At 35.9% G+C, this 16452-nt stretch overlaps 1 protein-coding gene across 4 annotated transcripts in view; it reads left to right on the top strand.

The window, feature by feature from the left end:
- The window catches only part of CBLB (Cbl proto-oncogene B), a 410825-nt gene that overhangs the window by 323202 nt on the left and 71171 nt on the right, over positions 1–16452 (top strand). For all 4 annotated transcript variants that reach the window (XM_060298032.1, XM_060298033.1, XM_030861086.2 and 1 more), the window contains one exon: positions 11140–11343. In XM_060298032.1, the coding sequence (XP_060154015.1) occupies positions 11140–11343 (204 nt within the window). The remainder of the gene's footprint in view (positions 1–11139; positions 11344–16452) is intronic.

The following is a 16452-nucleotide window of genomic DNA, read 5'->3' as shown; positions in this document are numbered from 1 at the left end:
CACTGTTGTGGCCTCCTCTGTGTTGCGGAGCACAGGCTCCGGACACGCAGGCCCAGCGGCCATGGCTCACGGCCCCAGCCGCTCCGCGGCACGCGGGATCCTCCCGGACCGGGGCACGAACCCGCGTCCCCTGCATCGGCAGGCGCACTCTCAACCACTGCGCCACCAGGGAAGCCCTAAGTCATTTTTAAATTGCTCTGTTTAACACAGTCAGTATTGAAGTCAGTATTGCTGATTGGGTTTAGAAAACAAATAATTAAAATTTCAAGCCTTTTAAAAAATTTTCAGTTGAGTGTATCATCGGCATCCCTACCATATTCCTGAGCCTTCTCTCCAACCCAGAACCTGTGCATTGCCTGAGGAAGGATGGCTTCAGAGGATCACAAAGGGGCAATGCAGACTCATAGGAGCATTGATGTTTGTTGAGCTCATTACTTGGTAATAAAATGTTAATGATTTTCACATTTTCACAGTCTTATAAAGAGGGCCTCTTTTTTCCTTTGGGGACATTTTAAAAATGGATGAAAAAAAAGGGGAAGAACTAGGAAATGAATTACAATTGATTTACATTTTCAGAGTCATTTCTGTACTCCCAGACATCTCTGCTACCTCGCTAAAACTTGCTCAACATCCCTACACTTCTCTCTTTCAGTATGCATTTGGTTTATATTTTACCTGAGGTTTTCCTTGTTATCCTTGCCCTAATTTCCCTTTATCCCTTCATGATGCTTGTGAATTTTGCGTAGTACAGGGAGTTGTACTACACAAGTTGGAGGAAAAGGGATGCTAAGTATGGCATCAGCAAACTCTCAGCATAATCACGTGATTGCTATTTAAGTTACCTTAGCAATAATAGTACTGCATATGTAGCAGTGTCTTTTTATAAATGAGTTTCAATAAATTTAGTTACGCTGATAGAAGACAAAACTGTCGGTTTGCAAGTGGGTTTCAAATGTATCAGTAGAAAGTATTATAGAGATGTTATTGACTCAGTGCCTGGCTGACTGGGAGGGGACTACTTTAGGATGATTTGTTGTACCTGAAACCCATTAACTATTTCAGGGTAAGTATTAAACTGATAGGGGCCAAATGTGTATGTCACCCATTTAGATTGACTTATGTCCTCAGTGTGGTAGTATGGTTCTCACAGATATGAAGAAACTAAAAGTTTGCTTTTCTCCCTAAAGAAAACCAGAATTTTAGGCTGGTACAAACTTCCAGTACTCTACCTCCGTACATGGCCTGTGTATTTCAGCCCCTTCTCTGGGGGCCCCCGGCTTGGAGCATACAAATACATACATATTGCAGGACTTGGCATCTTCAACTTGAAACTTACCTAGCATTTGGAAGTTAAGAGGATTAAAAGTCGGAAGCTCCCATTTGGTTGGCAGAACCTTTGATTAGTAAAGATTATTGTTTATATAGTGTCATACAAAGTAGTTGTTTACCTTGTAGCTCAGGGTGAGTGAAAGAGTAAGGCTGAATGTAAAGCAAGGAGGTTTTACTTTCTGTATACTTCTTAAATGAAATTTATCTTTTAAAACTTTAGGGCCAGTGCTATATATTTAATTTAGTAATAAGTCTGTGAACTATTTGCAATAGGTACGGTATGTGTAAAACACACAGGAGTATTTCCCAGTTGTCATGGCTATGTTATTAACCCTTTGCCCTTTACATCACCACAGGTTTTCTATATATTACTCTGTAGTCTCCAAATGGTGCAGTTTCTCTTGCCTGTAGCCAAACAATTCCTTGATTCTCTTCATGATTTTTCATGTTGATCTAATGGCCTTATATTAAGATAGTGTCCAGTCATATTTGTAAATTAACATTTGCGATTTCTTTCTTTCTCTTTTTTAGTCTGAAGTACAGTACTTCTTAGTTTTACTTTTAGAGATTGAGGAAGTGCATAAATTGCCAAGTGCTAAGAACTGTCTGTGAGTAAAATTTTAGGAGAAGCTGTCTGAGAAAGTAGTACTAGAGTAATAGTTGACCAAGTTAAGTAGTAAAAAACTGACAAATTCAAAAGTGCTTAGAAGGTTGAAATAATCAAAATAAATCACACTCATGTCACTAGTGAATAATGTTATTATCCTAATGTAATCATAGAATTTGGCATATAAGTTAATGAAAAATATGCAAAGGCATTATTTCAGCCTCTTTAAAATTCTTCTCACACAAGACAGTTCATGATCAGTAAATATTTTTCTGATACATCTTGTATATGTCCCTGTAAGCTCTTACCTCCTTGTATTTGTATTATAAGCATTTACAATACATATTTACCTCTTTTGCCTCTAGGATGTGGATTGCTTTACCTGTTTTAGAATTCCTCTCCCCTAGCATGCTACCTCCACGTTGGTAGTTATTTGGTAAATATCTATAGACCGTGTGCTAGATGATGTAAAGGAAAGAGAAGAATAGGGCTAAGAGTACGACAAATAAAAAGACACTGATATTATGGATCAATTGTGAAAAGCCCTTGTAATGTCTCAGTTCTGTCCATTTCTCCTCTGCAAAGTATCAGTGGACTTTTCAAAGACCTTTTATCATGTTTAAGATCCGAGAATGATTCCTAAGAATTTTAAACCTCAGATCCATTTGTTCCATTTAGTAGCTGCTGGGTGATTCCCTTCAACTTTTCACATTTTGGTTTTTTTGCACTTTTTTTTTAAAAAAATTCCTTGCAATATTACTGGCACTAACCTACAGGCAGGAAGACCAAGTTTCTATTTATTGCTTTTTTACACCGAGAAATATGCACAGTGATCCCTGATTCAAGTTTTCTCTACCCTGAAAAAAATTGTTAGGTCAGTGTTTGAGAATTTCTAAGTGATGTTCCATAGTCTCTACATCTCAATGGGATTTTAGTGGTTAGAGAAGCTTCAACTTTTGAACATTTCTGCTTTTGGATAAACTGAATATTTCTACATTTTCATATAGATTTCACACTGTGCTGCCTCCTGCCAACCAACAGATCTGTTTTGGCAGTTTTCATATTTTTGTATGAACAGCAGTATTTGACAGTCATTTAAATACGTTATTGCAAAATGCCCCTGTTATTGAATAAAAATAAGTCTTATGAAATTATTAATCCATTTAAAATACAGTTAACAAACATTAGCTATACTAAAAACCTCACATCGTAGCCCCAATGAGCTGCTCACTGGACTTAACCTAATTGTTGGTCAATATGAGGACAAAAAGAAAATTATGGAACATTTCCATAGTTCTGCACTGTATTGTCAAACATTGTATCTAAGCTTGTAGATGTAATTGGAAATGTTATGTGAGTAGTAAGTCTCTGGATATGAGTACATGTAGTAATATGTGTCTTTTTTTTCCAACTTCTTCCTTATTCAAAATGGTAAAAGGCTAGAGTCTGTTTTCTAACTTTAAAGCCAGTGTTTTTGTTTTTATATGCTTGCTTGTTTTTTCTATCAGAGAAAATATTGAGTTTTCAAACGTAATTGTGCACAAGGATAATTTGGTTTCCCTTAACTGGCTTGGTAGAAGCTGACATAGAATATTTCATCCGTCAGGCTCCAAGATCTCAAATCCATTCGTTTTCATTTATTTAGCAAACATTCTTTAATCAGCTTCTGTTTCCCAGGTTCTGTACTAAAGACACAGTCCCTACCCTCAAGAAGTTAAAATTAAATCTAAAAATTTTATCGAGGGGCATGGTACTAATAATCACTTGAAATGAATATCCTGTTATCTTTCAAATTTAATTATGGATGTGAGACATTTTTGTTACTTTCGACTACTTTGGTTGGGCATGGTGATATGAAAAGGATTTTAAAGGCTGCATGTCTGCCAAGAAGCTCTGATAAATCAGGTCCAATAGGAAATATTAAACCCTGACCGTAACATATTATATGTTCAACCATTGTGCATTTTTAGCAAGTAGTTCTTCACCAACTTTTCCTTCCATTTGATGCCCTACTTTGGTTTAATTGAAATTCATTGGAGACTTAAACTTTGTAATTAACGGAAACCCTAAGAAATGCACAGTAGAGGTGTCAGTTAGTTATTATGGGCTGCAAGTGGTTACTCTTTAATTGCTGTCATAATGGCCCATTTAGTCATGCCTCTGAAGAGGTGTCAGATACTTTTTTCTTCTTCTGAAACTGTTATTTAATAAATTGAACTGGCAAGTCTGAGTTTGCACAGAATACTAAGTAAAATGAGTAATCACCTCTCTAGAGGCATTCTTTGAAGTAGTATCACTCTGGGTTCGGCATTTCTTTCTTTTTTTTAAAAAATAAATTTATTTTTGGCTGCATTGGGTCTTCGTTGCTGCGCGTGGGCTTTCTTTAGTTGTGTCAAGCGGGCGCTACTCTTTGTTGCGGTGCATGGGCTTCTCATTGTGGTAGCTTCTCTTGTTGTGGAGCACGGGCTCTAGGTGCACGGGCTTCAGTGGTTGTGGCACGCGGGCTCAGTAGTTGTGGCGCACGGGCTTAGTTCCTCCATGGCATGTGGGATCTTACCGGACCAGGGCTAGAACCCATGTCCCCTGCACTGGCAGGCGGATTCTTAACCAGTGCGCCACCAGGGAAGTCTGGGTTCGGCATTTCTGTTCCATCCTTGGCAATGCAATCCTTGGAGAGTTTTCTTTCACTTCCACACTATTCCATGAATATTAACAAAACATGTTCTTCTTTACTTCCTCCATGTCTCCTTTTCTGTAATAACATATTATGCATCAGTGATATTGCAGGGTGATCACATAAGGTGTAAAGTAAGGAACTGTTTTTGTTCTTTCTTTCCAGGAATCTAGAAAATATCTGCTGCATACAGACTCTAAACTGTGTTCTTCAAATCTTTCTTCCAAAATAAAAATGGATACACATATGCCAATTGGATATGCAGCCTTTGTTTGAATTATTGCCAAGGACTTTCAAATTCAATTAAAAGCAAAGTTAATTTTCCTCTGATTATTCCTCCTGCATATTTTTTCAAAATAATTTAAAGGAAAGATATTGGAGTATTCAAAATACTTAGCAAAAAGTCAGCAGATGAAAATTAATATGCTCGGATTTTAATATGACATGTGTTTATAGGTGTACCATATTTAGAGAGCATGACTGGGGAGGAAATGTGTAACTGTCTAAGAGAGGTGAGAAGCCAGCTCAAAGAATCGCATTCAAGGCACTAAGAAGTAATCTTAATATATCTGTTTTCAAAAGCAACCAGCCTTTAAATTTCTAGCCTCAGTGAAGCTTCATAACCTTAGTACTACAAATAAAAAAATATTTGCCTTTAAGAATGTTATAAATTAGTATTTGTCCTTGATTATATGTTATGTCTTTTTGTATAAATGTGATAAAGTGTTGGAGCTCCTCTTTCACTTTGAGAGTCGTGTAAGGGCTATGTTTCCTCAGCTATCTTACTTCTTTTCTTTGTTCTTGAGACTGTTTTTGTAGTAATTATACCAACTGGAATTTAAGTAGCACTTTGGAAGGCTTTGAATTAATTTATCTCACTTTATCTTTAAGATATCCCTTAAAATGTGCCTTCTCTCATTATACCCTACAAAGAAGATGAAATGGCTTACCCAGTGTCACACAGCTGCAATTGGTGGGTATAGGATTCCAATCGAAGCTTCCAGATTCAGAATGTTTATGCTTCTTTCCTGATTCACTGTTTTCATGGTCCTTCCAAATTAAAACTAGAAGAGTCTAAATTTGTCAATGTCGTCTTCCCTTGCCCACCATAAAAGAACATCAAAACCAAAGATCTCTCTCTCTGTTACTTATTCTAAGATCACTATTAACTATCATCCTTCATTCTTTATAGCAAGAATTTACTAAGTTTTTGTGGGATATATTGTGCTCTGAAAATGCTTAGTATGGACCCAAGCTACTCTCAGTATATGTATGTGTATATGTATCTATCTAGTTATTTATCTATAATTGTTTCATGTTTAGAAAAAGAGATTTATGGTAACTTCAAATCTGTGTGAAGTATAGCAAGGTAATGTACATTAGAAGTTACTGAGATGGGAAACACACATGTAGTAAAAATATACTCATGAAATGAGTATATGAGACTCATGAAGTCTTATGTATTCTCTAGGGCCCTCCATTTATATTGTATTTGTGGGAAGGCATGAAATGATTGAACTTAAAGTGTGCCTTCAAATAATTAATCATCTTGGGAGCAAAAGAAATTGTACTATGTATGATGTTTATCTTTTAAAACATTAAAAGAAAGTATTTAAGAGATAATATTGATCTGGACAACATTTAAACAGAAATACTATGGAAGGTGACTGATACATGATGATGATGATGATGATGAGATGATAGTGACAGTATTTATTTGGATTTTTACATAGGGTGTTATTGGGGAATGGGAATTTTGGGGGGAACTTAATTTTTTTTTCTATTTCTCTGTCAATATTAATTTGTTCTCAGGTTACCTAAAGTTATATTTAATATCATTAACTTGCAGTATTTATGGTTGCCAAATGAGTCTGAGTAGTTTTATCATGAGCATATTACATAGTTAAGTTTCAGATGGTGTAGAACGCACTGATAACTTCTGTCTCATTTGGTTTGGGAGGATTTATTTGAGGAAGTGAAGTCTACTGAGTGAATTAGAACAGATGGAGTCCAAGTACTTCCTCTTAACTTTCTCAGAATGTGAATATGTTGGGGACTAGAGAAGGAATTATGTATTGGTCCTTCTTCTTCATTAACATATGTTCTGTGATCTTGCGTTAAGTGTATATTGACAGAAACATTATTTTAATTATTGAGGCACAATCCTGAAGAGTTAGGTATCTATCGAAGACACTCTTCATATGTGTTTAATCAACTATCTGACAGAAATGAGGTGGAGTACCAAAACAGCACCAAAATTTGAGATTATGAGTACCAAATTTGACAATATGGTCAAACTTAATTTGCATATGACAATAGTTTACAGAGAAAGTGGTGGGTGAAGTCATATTAGAGGAGGCATGTTGTGTGATCTATGTTTGCAAATCAGAATGGAAGTACATTGCAGCTGGATTTTGATCCTAGTAAGTAATGTAAATGCTCAACAAAGATAAAGCTTAACAGAAAATATATTTTGTGACATATACTCATAAAGCAGCTACTCTCACATCAGTAATTTGTATAGCATTAAACTTTAAGGTAGGAGAGATGGCGAAAAACCTAAATTCAGTTTTAGATGAACCGTTCCCAGTCTTTTTCTTGTACCATCAAGATGCTATTATTGCCTTTCACCTCCTTCCCTTTCCAAACACAGTCTTTTCAGTTACCCCTTATCAGGAAATAGATCACATAAACCAGAAGTTATCCTTAACCAAACAACATGCAAACTGACCCTGGAGGTTCTAAGGAAGTCTTTGAAGGGGAATACAGTTGCTTATGCATTCTAGCCACTGTACTCAAAAATAATATGACTTTAATTATTTCGATTGAATAGATTAATTGTAGTTATGATAACTGTATTATACTTAGGTCTTAAAAGATTTTCTGGTTTTTAGGTACACATACTAAAATGTTTACAGATGAATTTATGTAATGTGTAGGATGTACTTCAAAATTATCCAGGGGCGGAGGGAACAAGTAAACATATAGCTGAAACAAGATTGGGTGTGAATTGGCGGGGGCAGTGTGATGAATTGGGAGATTGGGATTGACATATATACACTAATATGTATAAAATGGATAACTAATAACCTGCTGTATAAAAAAATAAATAAAATTCAAAAAAAATTGGGTGTGAATTGATAATTGTTGAAGTTGGGAGATAGGTACATGCAGATTCATTACACTTTTTTCTCTGCTTTTGTTTATGTTTGAAAATTTATGTAATAATTTTAAAAAAATGTATAAATGCATGAAGTGTCTACTTAGGGCCCAGAGTACAGCTTTCCATCCTTCATGCATTAAAGACACAGGGAACATCAGCTCTTTTACATTTTAATTTTTTACTTAGTGACATTCAACTTACTAAAACTGAAGGAAAAAACTGTACACCCATTTCTCCCACCACCCACTCCCCCACCTCTGGCAACCACCAATCTGTTCTCTGTATCTGAACTTATTTTTGTTTTGAGTTAATTTTTAGATTGCACATGTAAGAGAGATCATATGGTATCTATCTGTCTTTCTCTGCCTTATTTCACTTACATAATGCCCTTGAGGTCCATCCATGTTGTGGCAAATGGCAAGATTTCATTCTTTTTTATGGCTGAATAATACTCCATTGTATATATGTACCACAATTTTTTATCCATTTATCCACTGATGGACACTTAGGTTGTTTCCATATCTTGGCTACTGGAAATAATGCTGCAGTGAACATGGGGTGTGCATATATCTTTTCTAATTAGTGTTTTCATTTTCTTCAGGTAAATATCCAGAAGTGGAATTGCTGGATTGTATGGTAGTTCTTTTTAATTTTTTGAGGAACCTCCGTACTGTTTTCCATACTGCCTGCACCAATTTACATACCCACCAACAGTACACAAGGGTCTTCTTTGTCCACATCCTCACCAACACTTGTTATTTCTAGTCTTTTTGATAATAGGCATTCTAATAGGTATGAGGTGATATTTCACTTTGGTTTTGATTTGCATTTCCCTGATAATTAGTGATGTTGAACATCTTTTTATGTAACTGTTTGCCATATATGTATCTTTGGAAAAATGTCTCTTCAGATCTGTCCATTTTTTAATCAGATTGTTATTTTGTTTTTGTTTTTGCTGTTGAGTTGTCTGAGTTCTTTATGTATTTTGGATATTGGCCTGTTATCAGGTCTATGATTTGGAAGTATTTTCTCCCATTCAGCAGGTTGTCTTTTCATTTTGTTGATGGTTTCCTTTGCTATGCAGAAACTTTTTAGTTTGATATAATCCCACTTGTTTATTTTTGCTTTTGTTGCTTTTGATTTTGGTGTCAGGTTCAAAAAATCTTGCCAAGACCTATGTCAAGGAGCTTACCGCCTATATTTTCTTCTAGAAGTTTTATGGTTTCAGTTCTTACTTTCAAGTCTTTAATCCATTTTAAGCTAATGTTTGTGTATGGTGTAAGATAATGGTCCAGTTTGTTTATTTATTTATTTATTTATTGCCATGTGGTTGTCTAATTTTCCCAACACCATTTATTGAAGAGACTGTCCTTTCCCCATTGTATATTCTTGGCTCCTTTGTTGTAAATTAATTGACCATATATCCTTGGGTTCATTTCTAGGCTCTCTATTCTGTTCCATTGATCTGTGTCTCTTTTTGTGCCAGTTCCATACTGTTTTAATTACTATAGCTTTGTATTGCTCTGCTTAGGGCCATGAATACCACTTTCCATTCTTCATGCATTAAAGATGCAGGGTACATTGGTTCTTTCTCATCTTGCTCTTATATATTAAAACTATCTGTTTGAAATTATCTTATGTAGATCCATAGGAAAATTCACTGCAGACACACAGTATGGGTCCATTTTGACTTTTATAATAAGGGGATTTTACGTGGATGACAACCTATATTGAAAATGTACTTACATTTAATGTTCTTGTTATCAAAGATAGGAGAAAGGTTTAGCTTTCCTTAAATATTTGCTACTGTGTTAGAAAATATCAGTGTAAGATGGGAGAATTAAGTATCAGTTTTATCATCTGTAAAATGATGGAGCAAATACTTGAGTTGCCTTGAAACTCACCAGACTTGAGCACACGTGGCAGTAAACATCAAGGGATTTTGTACTAGCCTGTCTGTATCTCTTCATACCACCTTAGTTCAACTATTTTACCATTCCAAGTTTCTTTCCCAAATTATGTAGCAGTCGATGAATAAGGAATTGTTGCAGTTTCTTTTCATTAACCAATCCAGAAAGCATTTGTTTTTCTTTTTTTGACAATTTGTTTGGCAAAGGAGATGTTCAGTTTGTTAATCAGAGTGATGCTTGGGAAAGAATAAACTACGTACCACAGAATCTGCCACAGAGTGTATGCTAAGTAATTGTCCAGTGAAAGGAGAGTGTTACTCCACCACTGATCAGAGTGTCACTGGAGGGCAGGTAGATCACCACGTTCCCGTCGTACCAAGTGCATGGGACAATCTTAAGTACTGAATGGTTTCTTTAAAGATGTTAGCTCTTTTCATTCATAGTCTCATCTCTAAAAATGATACCGTCATGCGATTTCTGCCTTAAAATGATCTTATAAGTTTTATAATTTTTTAAAATAACATACTAGTAAAGTCAGGGTATAATGGAGAAACAAAAATATGGTGGTGAATGTCATATACCATCTATCTCTAAAAGTCAGCATTATCTGCAGGGCAAGAAAACAGTCTTGTCCTGTTTCCCTCCCAACTGTGAATTCTTAATGTAGTTAGTTTTTGAGAAATAGAATTGGGAGATTTTCAGAAAACTTTAGTAATTACCAGTAAATGAATTTCTGGCCCAAAAGTATTTGCACAAATCCCTTTGCAGTATCTAGTTTGAAAGCAAGATGAGGTGCAAAACTTGATATCTCACATATTGTTACATTCCATATGAGCTGTGTCAGAATGACAGGCTCTCAGGACAGATGATGATTTCTGAAAATAAACTTATTTTTTCCCACTGATTGCTTATAAACCAAGGCTTTAAAAGACCTAGGCAATTAAAATGGAAATATGTAGCCATAGTTATGTGCACAGGAACTTTTCCAGAATTGATTTTGAAATGGATTGTTCTAATTGAAACTATTACTTTATTTATAATGAATTTTTATCAAAATGTCCTTTTTATAGAATGTTTAATTTGCACTGGTGCCTTTTGGTAAAGAGGGACATGATTTAATTTCCAGTTTTCTGCAGGACTCTAAAGTTTTGATACATTAAAATTGTAAATGAACATTCAGTAAAATAAAGTTAAGCTCCTAACTTTTTGATTTATCCTAAATCAAAGGTTTTTGTAAAGAAATTTTTCTTAAAAAATTTGAAATTTTAAATACTGAACATATATTTTGTTGGTTCCCCGTTCTACTCTACCACCTTCAAGGCAGATCTTCCGCCACCCCCACTGCCTACCTGAAAACCTATTTTTTGCAACTTCTTTTTATAGTAGAACTTTGGCCCCTCTCAGTAGTGTTTTATTTGAACAAAGACCAATCAGCACAATTTTTATGTTTGTTCAGGAGTCAGATGGCCAGGGCTGCCCCTTCTGTCGCTGCGAAATAAAAGGAACGGAGCCCATAATCGTGGACCCCTTTGATCCAAGAGATGAAGGTTCCAGGTGCTGTAGCATCATCGACCCCTTCGGAATGCCGATGCTGGACTTGGATGACGATGATGACCGAGAGGAGTCCTTGATGATGAATCGGTTGGCAAATGTTCGAAAGGTAAAACTAGAAAACATAGGATTTTTTCAGTTGTTGTGTGGACATGAAAAAGAAGTGATGCTGTCGCAAGTTTATGACGGAGTGTGGGTTTGGGAAAGAAAGATTCTGGAATCAAAAGAAAGGTGAAGATATAACTAATGTTGAAAGGCTGATGGAATCATAGGCTGAGAAAGAACTAGACTAATCAGAGTGCTTTCGCTGGTTTTAAACTGCAAAATGAGAGATGGTGAGAGCTTTCGTATAGAGAAAAACATCATCTGAGACTGGCAATAGCACATCTGTAAAGAAAAATTTAAGAAAGAAAATTATTAAAATTAGAAGTGATGAAACTGATGAAAAATAGTCTTTGTTGAAGTCTAAAAGAAGTGTCTGATAGTTATTCTTCTTATTAGGAAAGCCAGCCTTCTGTTTGGCTATTAAGAGGTCACATAAGATTTACCTTTATGAATTTACCATAGTCTGGGGTTTGCTTATCAATATTGCAGACTCAAAAAATTAACTTTCTCAGTTCACTGGGAACGGATGCTGCTGCCCAGTTGGAGTTTATGCAACCAAGCCCACAAGAGACTACTCAATGAACCAGAATGCCAATTGAGTAATTAACAAACCAGAAACATAATGATCAAGAGAGCTGGACTCTCAGCTATCAGGCTGTTCTCTGTACAAAAAGATACATGAAATTCAGATTACGCTCAGAAGTTTTTTGCTCCTAAAATCAGAGAAATGGCAGTGAGTGTTATGAAAGCATCTGCACGCACAGTATGAAGGTGCCCCCCCTTCCTTCTGATGGCAGGCATGGCTAATCAATCATGGTTCTCATTCCTGCTGAGTTCAGACGTGGCCTGCACAGCCTTATAGAACCCCCACTGCAATTCATTAGGATTTGGCAGGTAACATGCAGCCTACTTGCCATCTAGGTGGAACGATGATAAAGTGTAATGGCAGAAGATTGTGTTTGCCATATGCGTCCATCTCTGTGGTAGGGAAACACTTGGTGCAGGAAACAGATGAGGTGATTTGGGGGTTACCCATTCTTTACGGCTGTGTCAAAATTTACTTGTTGGCCTCCTGCATCTTCTGTGTTCCAGTGTTCCATGCTCACCAGGTACTTATCCTTAGGATTTTTAAATAACAAATTTCTACATATGGAGATATATTAATACCACCAACATGGCTACTCGCAAATTCTACTTTGGTCTGGGGTGATTTTTATTATTCATCTCATTGGTTTTTCATAAATGTCATAATTTAACTCTCATAGTCATAGTTTCTCTCAAGAGAAACTACTCTCGATTCTAGCCTCTAATGCTGGCAGCTACATTCAGTTTTTACTTTTGAAGTTTGTGATCCCTTTGGCCCAAGAGATGGAAGAAAGGAAGTAGTTATCCCTCAGTAACCCTAAAGGATGAACAAGAAAAAAAAAATCTCAAATTGAAGCAGGGAATTGAGACTTGATTTTAAGATGAACTCAATCAGTAACCAACATTAATATGTATATGAGCAAAACTCTTTCACATTTTATTCTCTCAACTTGAAGAGGTAAATATTCTTCTCATTTTCAGATAAGGAAATGAGGCTCAGACTAGTCATGTGACATGGCTACATTAGGAGGTTGTAAAGCCAGAATTCAAAGTTGTGTCTGCTGGATAAAAATAACAGTGATATATCCAACACTCCATATGTAGCTTCCTTACATGCTGAGTGATGAAATGGTTTCTACCAAGTCAGATTGTGGACTGTATCCCCAAATACTTGTCATATAACATTATTTTAATAAAGTAGTAACATTTATGATTTCAGTGAGCTGGCACTGTTCTGTGTTCTTAGTCCTTGATCTCATGTAATCATGCCACCAATCCAGCAGAGAAGCTCCTGTTACTGTCCTGTTTTACAATGGAGGAAACTGAAGAAGAAAGAGGTAAAATAACTTGCCTAAGATCCCAGTACTACTCTAAAGCAGAACTGGGGCTTTTTTCCTAACTTCAAAACTGTAGTTATGAGCCGTCATGCAATACACCTCTTTTGCCCTCTTTGGAACATGCTGCACACATTGTACTTCATAGAGTATGAGTCTGTGTTCTCTGAAGGTCTTTTCAGTTCTGTAATATAATGTACATCACGAATAGTTACCAACTCCCAATGAGATGTTAACCAGAAGTTAAGAACAATTTGAACTGTGATCTGTTGGTATTAACCTGTAAAGATATTTATGCCCTAATTGGTCACCAAAAACCCAAGGAAATTCGATTAGGCCCTGCTAATTGATATATAAAAAAACTATTACATCTGTTTTTCCATATACTAGCTGTATGTGGCTATTTAAATGTAAATTTTAAATAACTAAGATTTAATAAAATTTTAAAATTCTATTCTTTAGTCCATTCAACATATTTGAAATGCTCAACAGCCCCTTGTGTCTAGTGGCTACCCTGTTGAACTGTACAGATGTGGAACATTTTCTGTAGGTATTGAAATATCTAGTATAGATAGATATAATAGAAATAACTAATATCCAGTAGATAATTATATTGGACAGAGCATTATTAGATCATTCCTGCAGGTTCCTACTAGAAGCAGCTAGGTTTTGTTGCAAAAAACCTTTTCTTTTAATTTAGTAACCTAATGGTCTTAGCTTGGTCTGAATATTTGACTGTGATCTAGCACTAAAATCAGCAATCTGTGCCCTGTTTTTGTTTTTCTGTGAGCTAATGATAATTTTACATTTTAAATGGTTATATATTTAACTGATTTTTTAAGTACCTACATAATTTCCTTGATTTTGCATCTTGGCTTGCAAAGCCTTAAATATTTACTATCTGGCCCTTGAAGAAAAACATTTCAGTCCTCAGGTCTAGGGCACCTTAAAGCATTTAAAGAATGCTTATTGAATGCATGGATAATAGGGAATGACAGAAAAGTATCTGAGAAACATACAACAGCTCAGGTAGTTCCAGTGAATGAGGTGGTAATGTTTTACAGCTAGGAAAAAGGCATTTCAATTTTCTTTACTAAATGGGCTTTCTTCCTTCAGTGATTGCTGTCTGGGGACGGGGAGCCGGGCCTTAAGAGTAATTCTTTCAAGAACTTGGTACACCTTACTGCTTTGGGGAAAATGGAGTTTACTCTATATGAGTTTGGGAAAGGTTGCAGTTTCAGCCTGATTTCCACTGACTTAAGTTGAAGCTTGAGCTTTGCTTCAGTAGTAGCGCTGACAATCGAAGGGAATCCCTGGTAACATAAAATGAACACACGACATTCAAAGGTGACTGGTGGTTTTCCCTGATCTTTCACGCACTCTCAAACCATGCATGTTGTGTTCCCTCCGGCACACTGGTGAGCTTTTTTTTGAGGGAGCTGAGAGGTTTTGACAACGATCTTCCCTTTAGTTTACCCAAAAAGGAGAAGGCTGGTGCTGCTCTCAGACATCATTGTCCCAGCAGTCAGCAGTGTCATTTAACAGAGCTTTCACTCGAGTCAGTGTCATTTCCATACTTTCTTATGACAGTTAGAGATTGGAGAAATTTAAAGAACCTGTAATCATTTAAGTTGAGGAATCATATTTCAGTTAAATGTATTTATGTGCACTGATCTGCCTCTAGACAATTCTAAACAGATTGTGAATTTTATAATATTTTGTAAATCACTGCCACTTAACTTTCAATAAAACCTAAATTTTACTGTAGATACAAGCATCAATTCTTTCTGAATAATTGGGAAAAACATTGCTATGGTATTATGCTCCCATAATACTTTATAGGTACTTCTACTTCAGGAGTTACACTAAATTGTTACGTTTCATTTAGAGGACTGTCTTCTCCATTAGACTATTAATTCTTAAGGCCAGTGCCAATATCTTATTTATCTTTGTGTTTCTTGGTACCTAGCATTTATTAAGTGAAATAACAAATGCACATGCATGTTCACATGGTCTGTGAGGGCAGTGGCCTGATTTTGTGCATCTTTTTCATTCCAATCTGAAGACTGAGTATATCTGTTACAAAATACCAAATTATAGATTCTATTCAGTTCTGTCTTATAGATGAGGCTATGAACAAATATCACAGATCACTTTGACACAGTAGCTCTTCTACCTGATTTTCTTCCATTCTGTTTTTTTCAGTGATTCTGTTGCCTCATTCATTCATTCATTTTAAAAACATTTCATTCTCTCAACTCCACGAGTGACTGTCAGTCATGGTCCAGCAAAAGGAATCAGTTTTCTTTTATCTGCCATGTCAAATACTCATCTCTATCTTTCTCCTCTTTTATGAGCAGGTTGATGACTATATTGTGAAATTGTTTCTGTCTGTCTTAAGCATATTGCATTCTTTAAATTAGTAATGCTTCCATCATAGCATAGAGAACTGAGCTGTTTGTATATTCCTGTTGCCATGGTGATGTCCTGCAGCTGGAGTTTATAAATAGTAGCATACTGAACATATAGAATGTAGTTTTATTGTTTGTTTTATAAGTTTATTTAGTAATGCTAATCATACAGAAGCAAATAGAACCTATACATCTATAATACAGTGTATTGGTTGCCTTTCTAGATATAGGCTATTTTATGAGTTTCACTAGAAGGTGTTGCAGGTTTTGCTTGAAATTGTACCATTGCCTGAGTTCTCAAGCTGTCAGAATTGCTAGGATAATTGGATTTGAGTGAGCCCTTAGAGGAAGTCCAGGGTGTGATCAATAAGATCACATCCTTCTCTTTGACTTCAGTCAGATCAAAGCTAAGAAAACATGTCTATTGCTATTCAGAATTTTGTTTCATTTTGCCAAAGGTGTACAGAATCTCAGCAGTTCCTTAGCAATTACTTTGATAGAAAATGTTATTCATGAAACACATAAATTACAAACAAATGAAGATTTGATACAAGATATGTTGACAGGCTGACCTAGTGATGAACTGAGATTAATTCCTTTGCTCTTAAACATTATATTTTCTTAAAACAATATTTAAAATTTTAATGAATGACCATATAAGAGGAAAAACAGGTGTGACCAGAGGTCAAAGGAATTATTCTTCCTTTATCTTTTTTTTTTTTTTCGGTACACGGGCCTCTCACTGTTGTGGCCTCTCCCGTTGCGGAGCACAGGCTCCGGACG

The sequence above is a fragment of the Globicephala melas genome, chromosome 4 (genome assembly GCF_963455315.2).
Source record: "Globicephala melas chromosome 4, mGloMel1.2, whole genome shotgun sequence".
Taxonomy (NCBI): Eukaryota; Metazoa; Chordata; class Mammalia; order Artiodactyla; family Delphinidae; genus Globicephala; species Globicephala melas.
The sequence above is the reverse complement of the archived record's forward strand: the minus strand, read 5'-3'. Positions and strand labels throughout refer to the sequence as shown.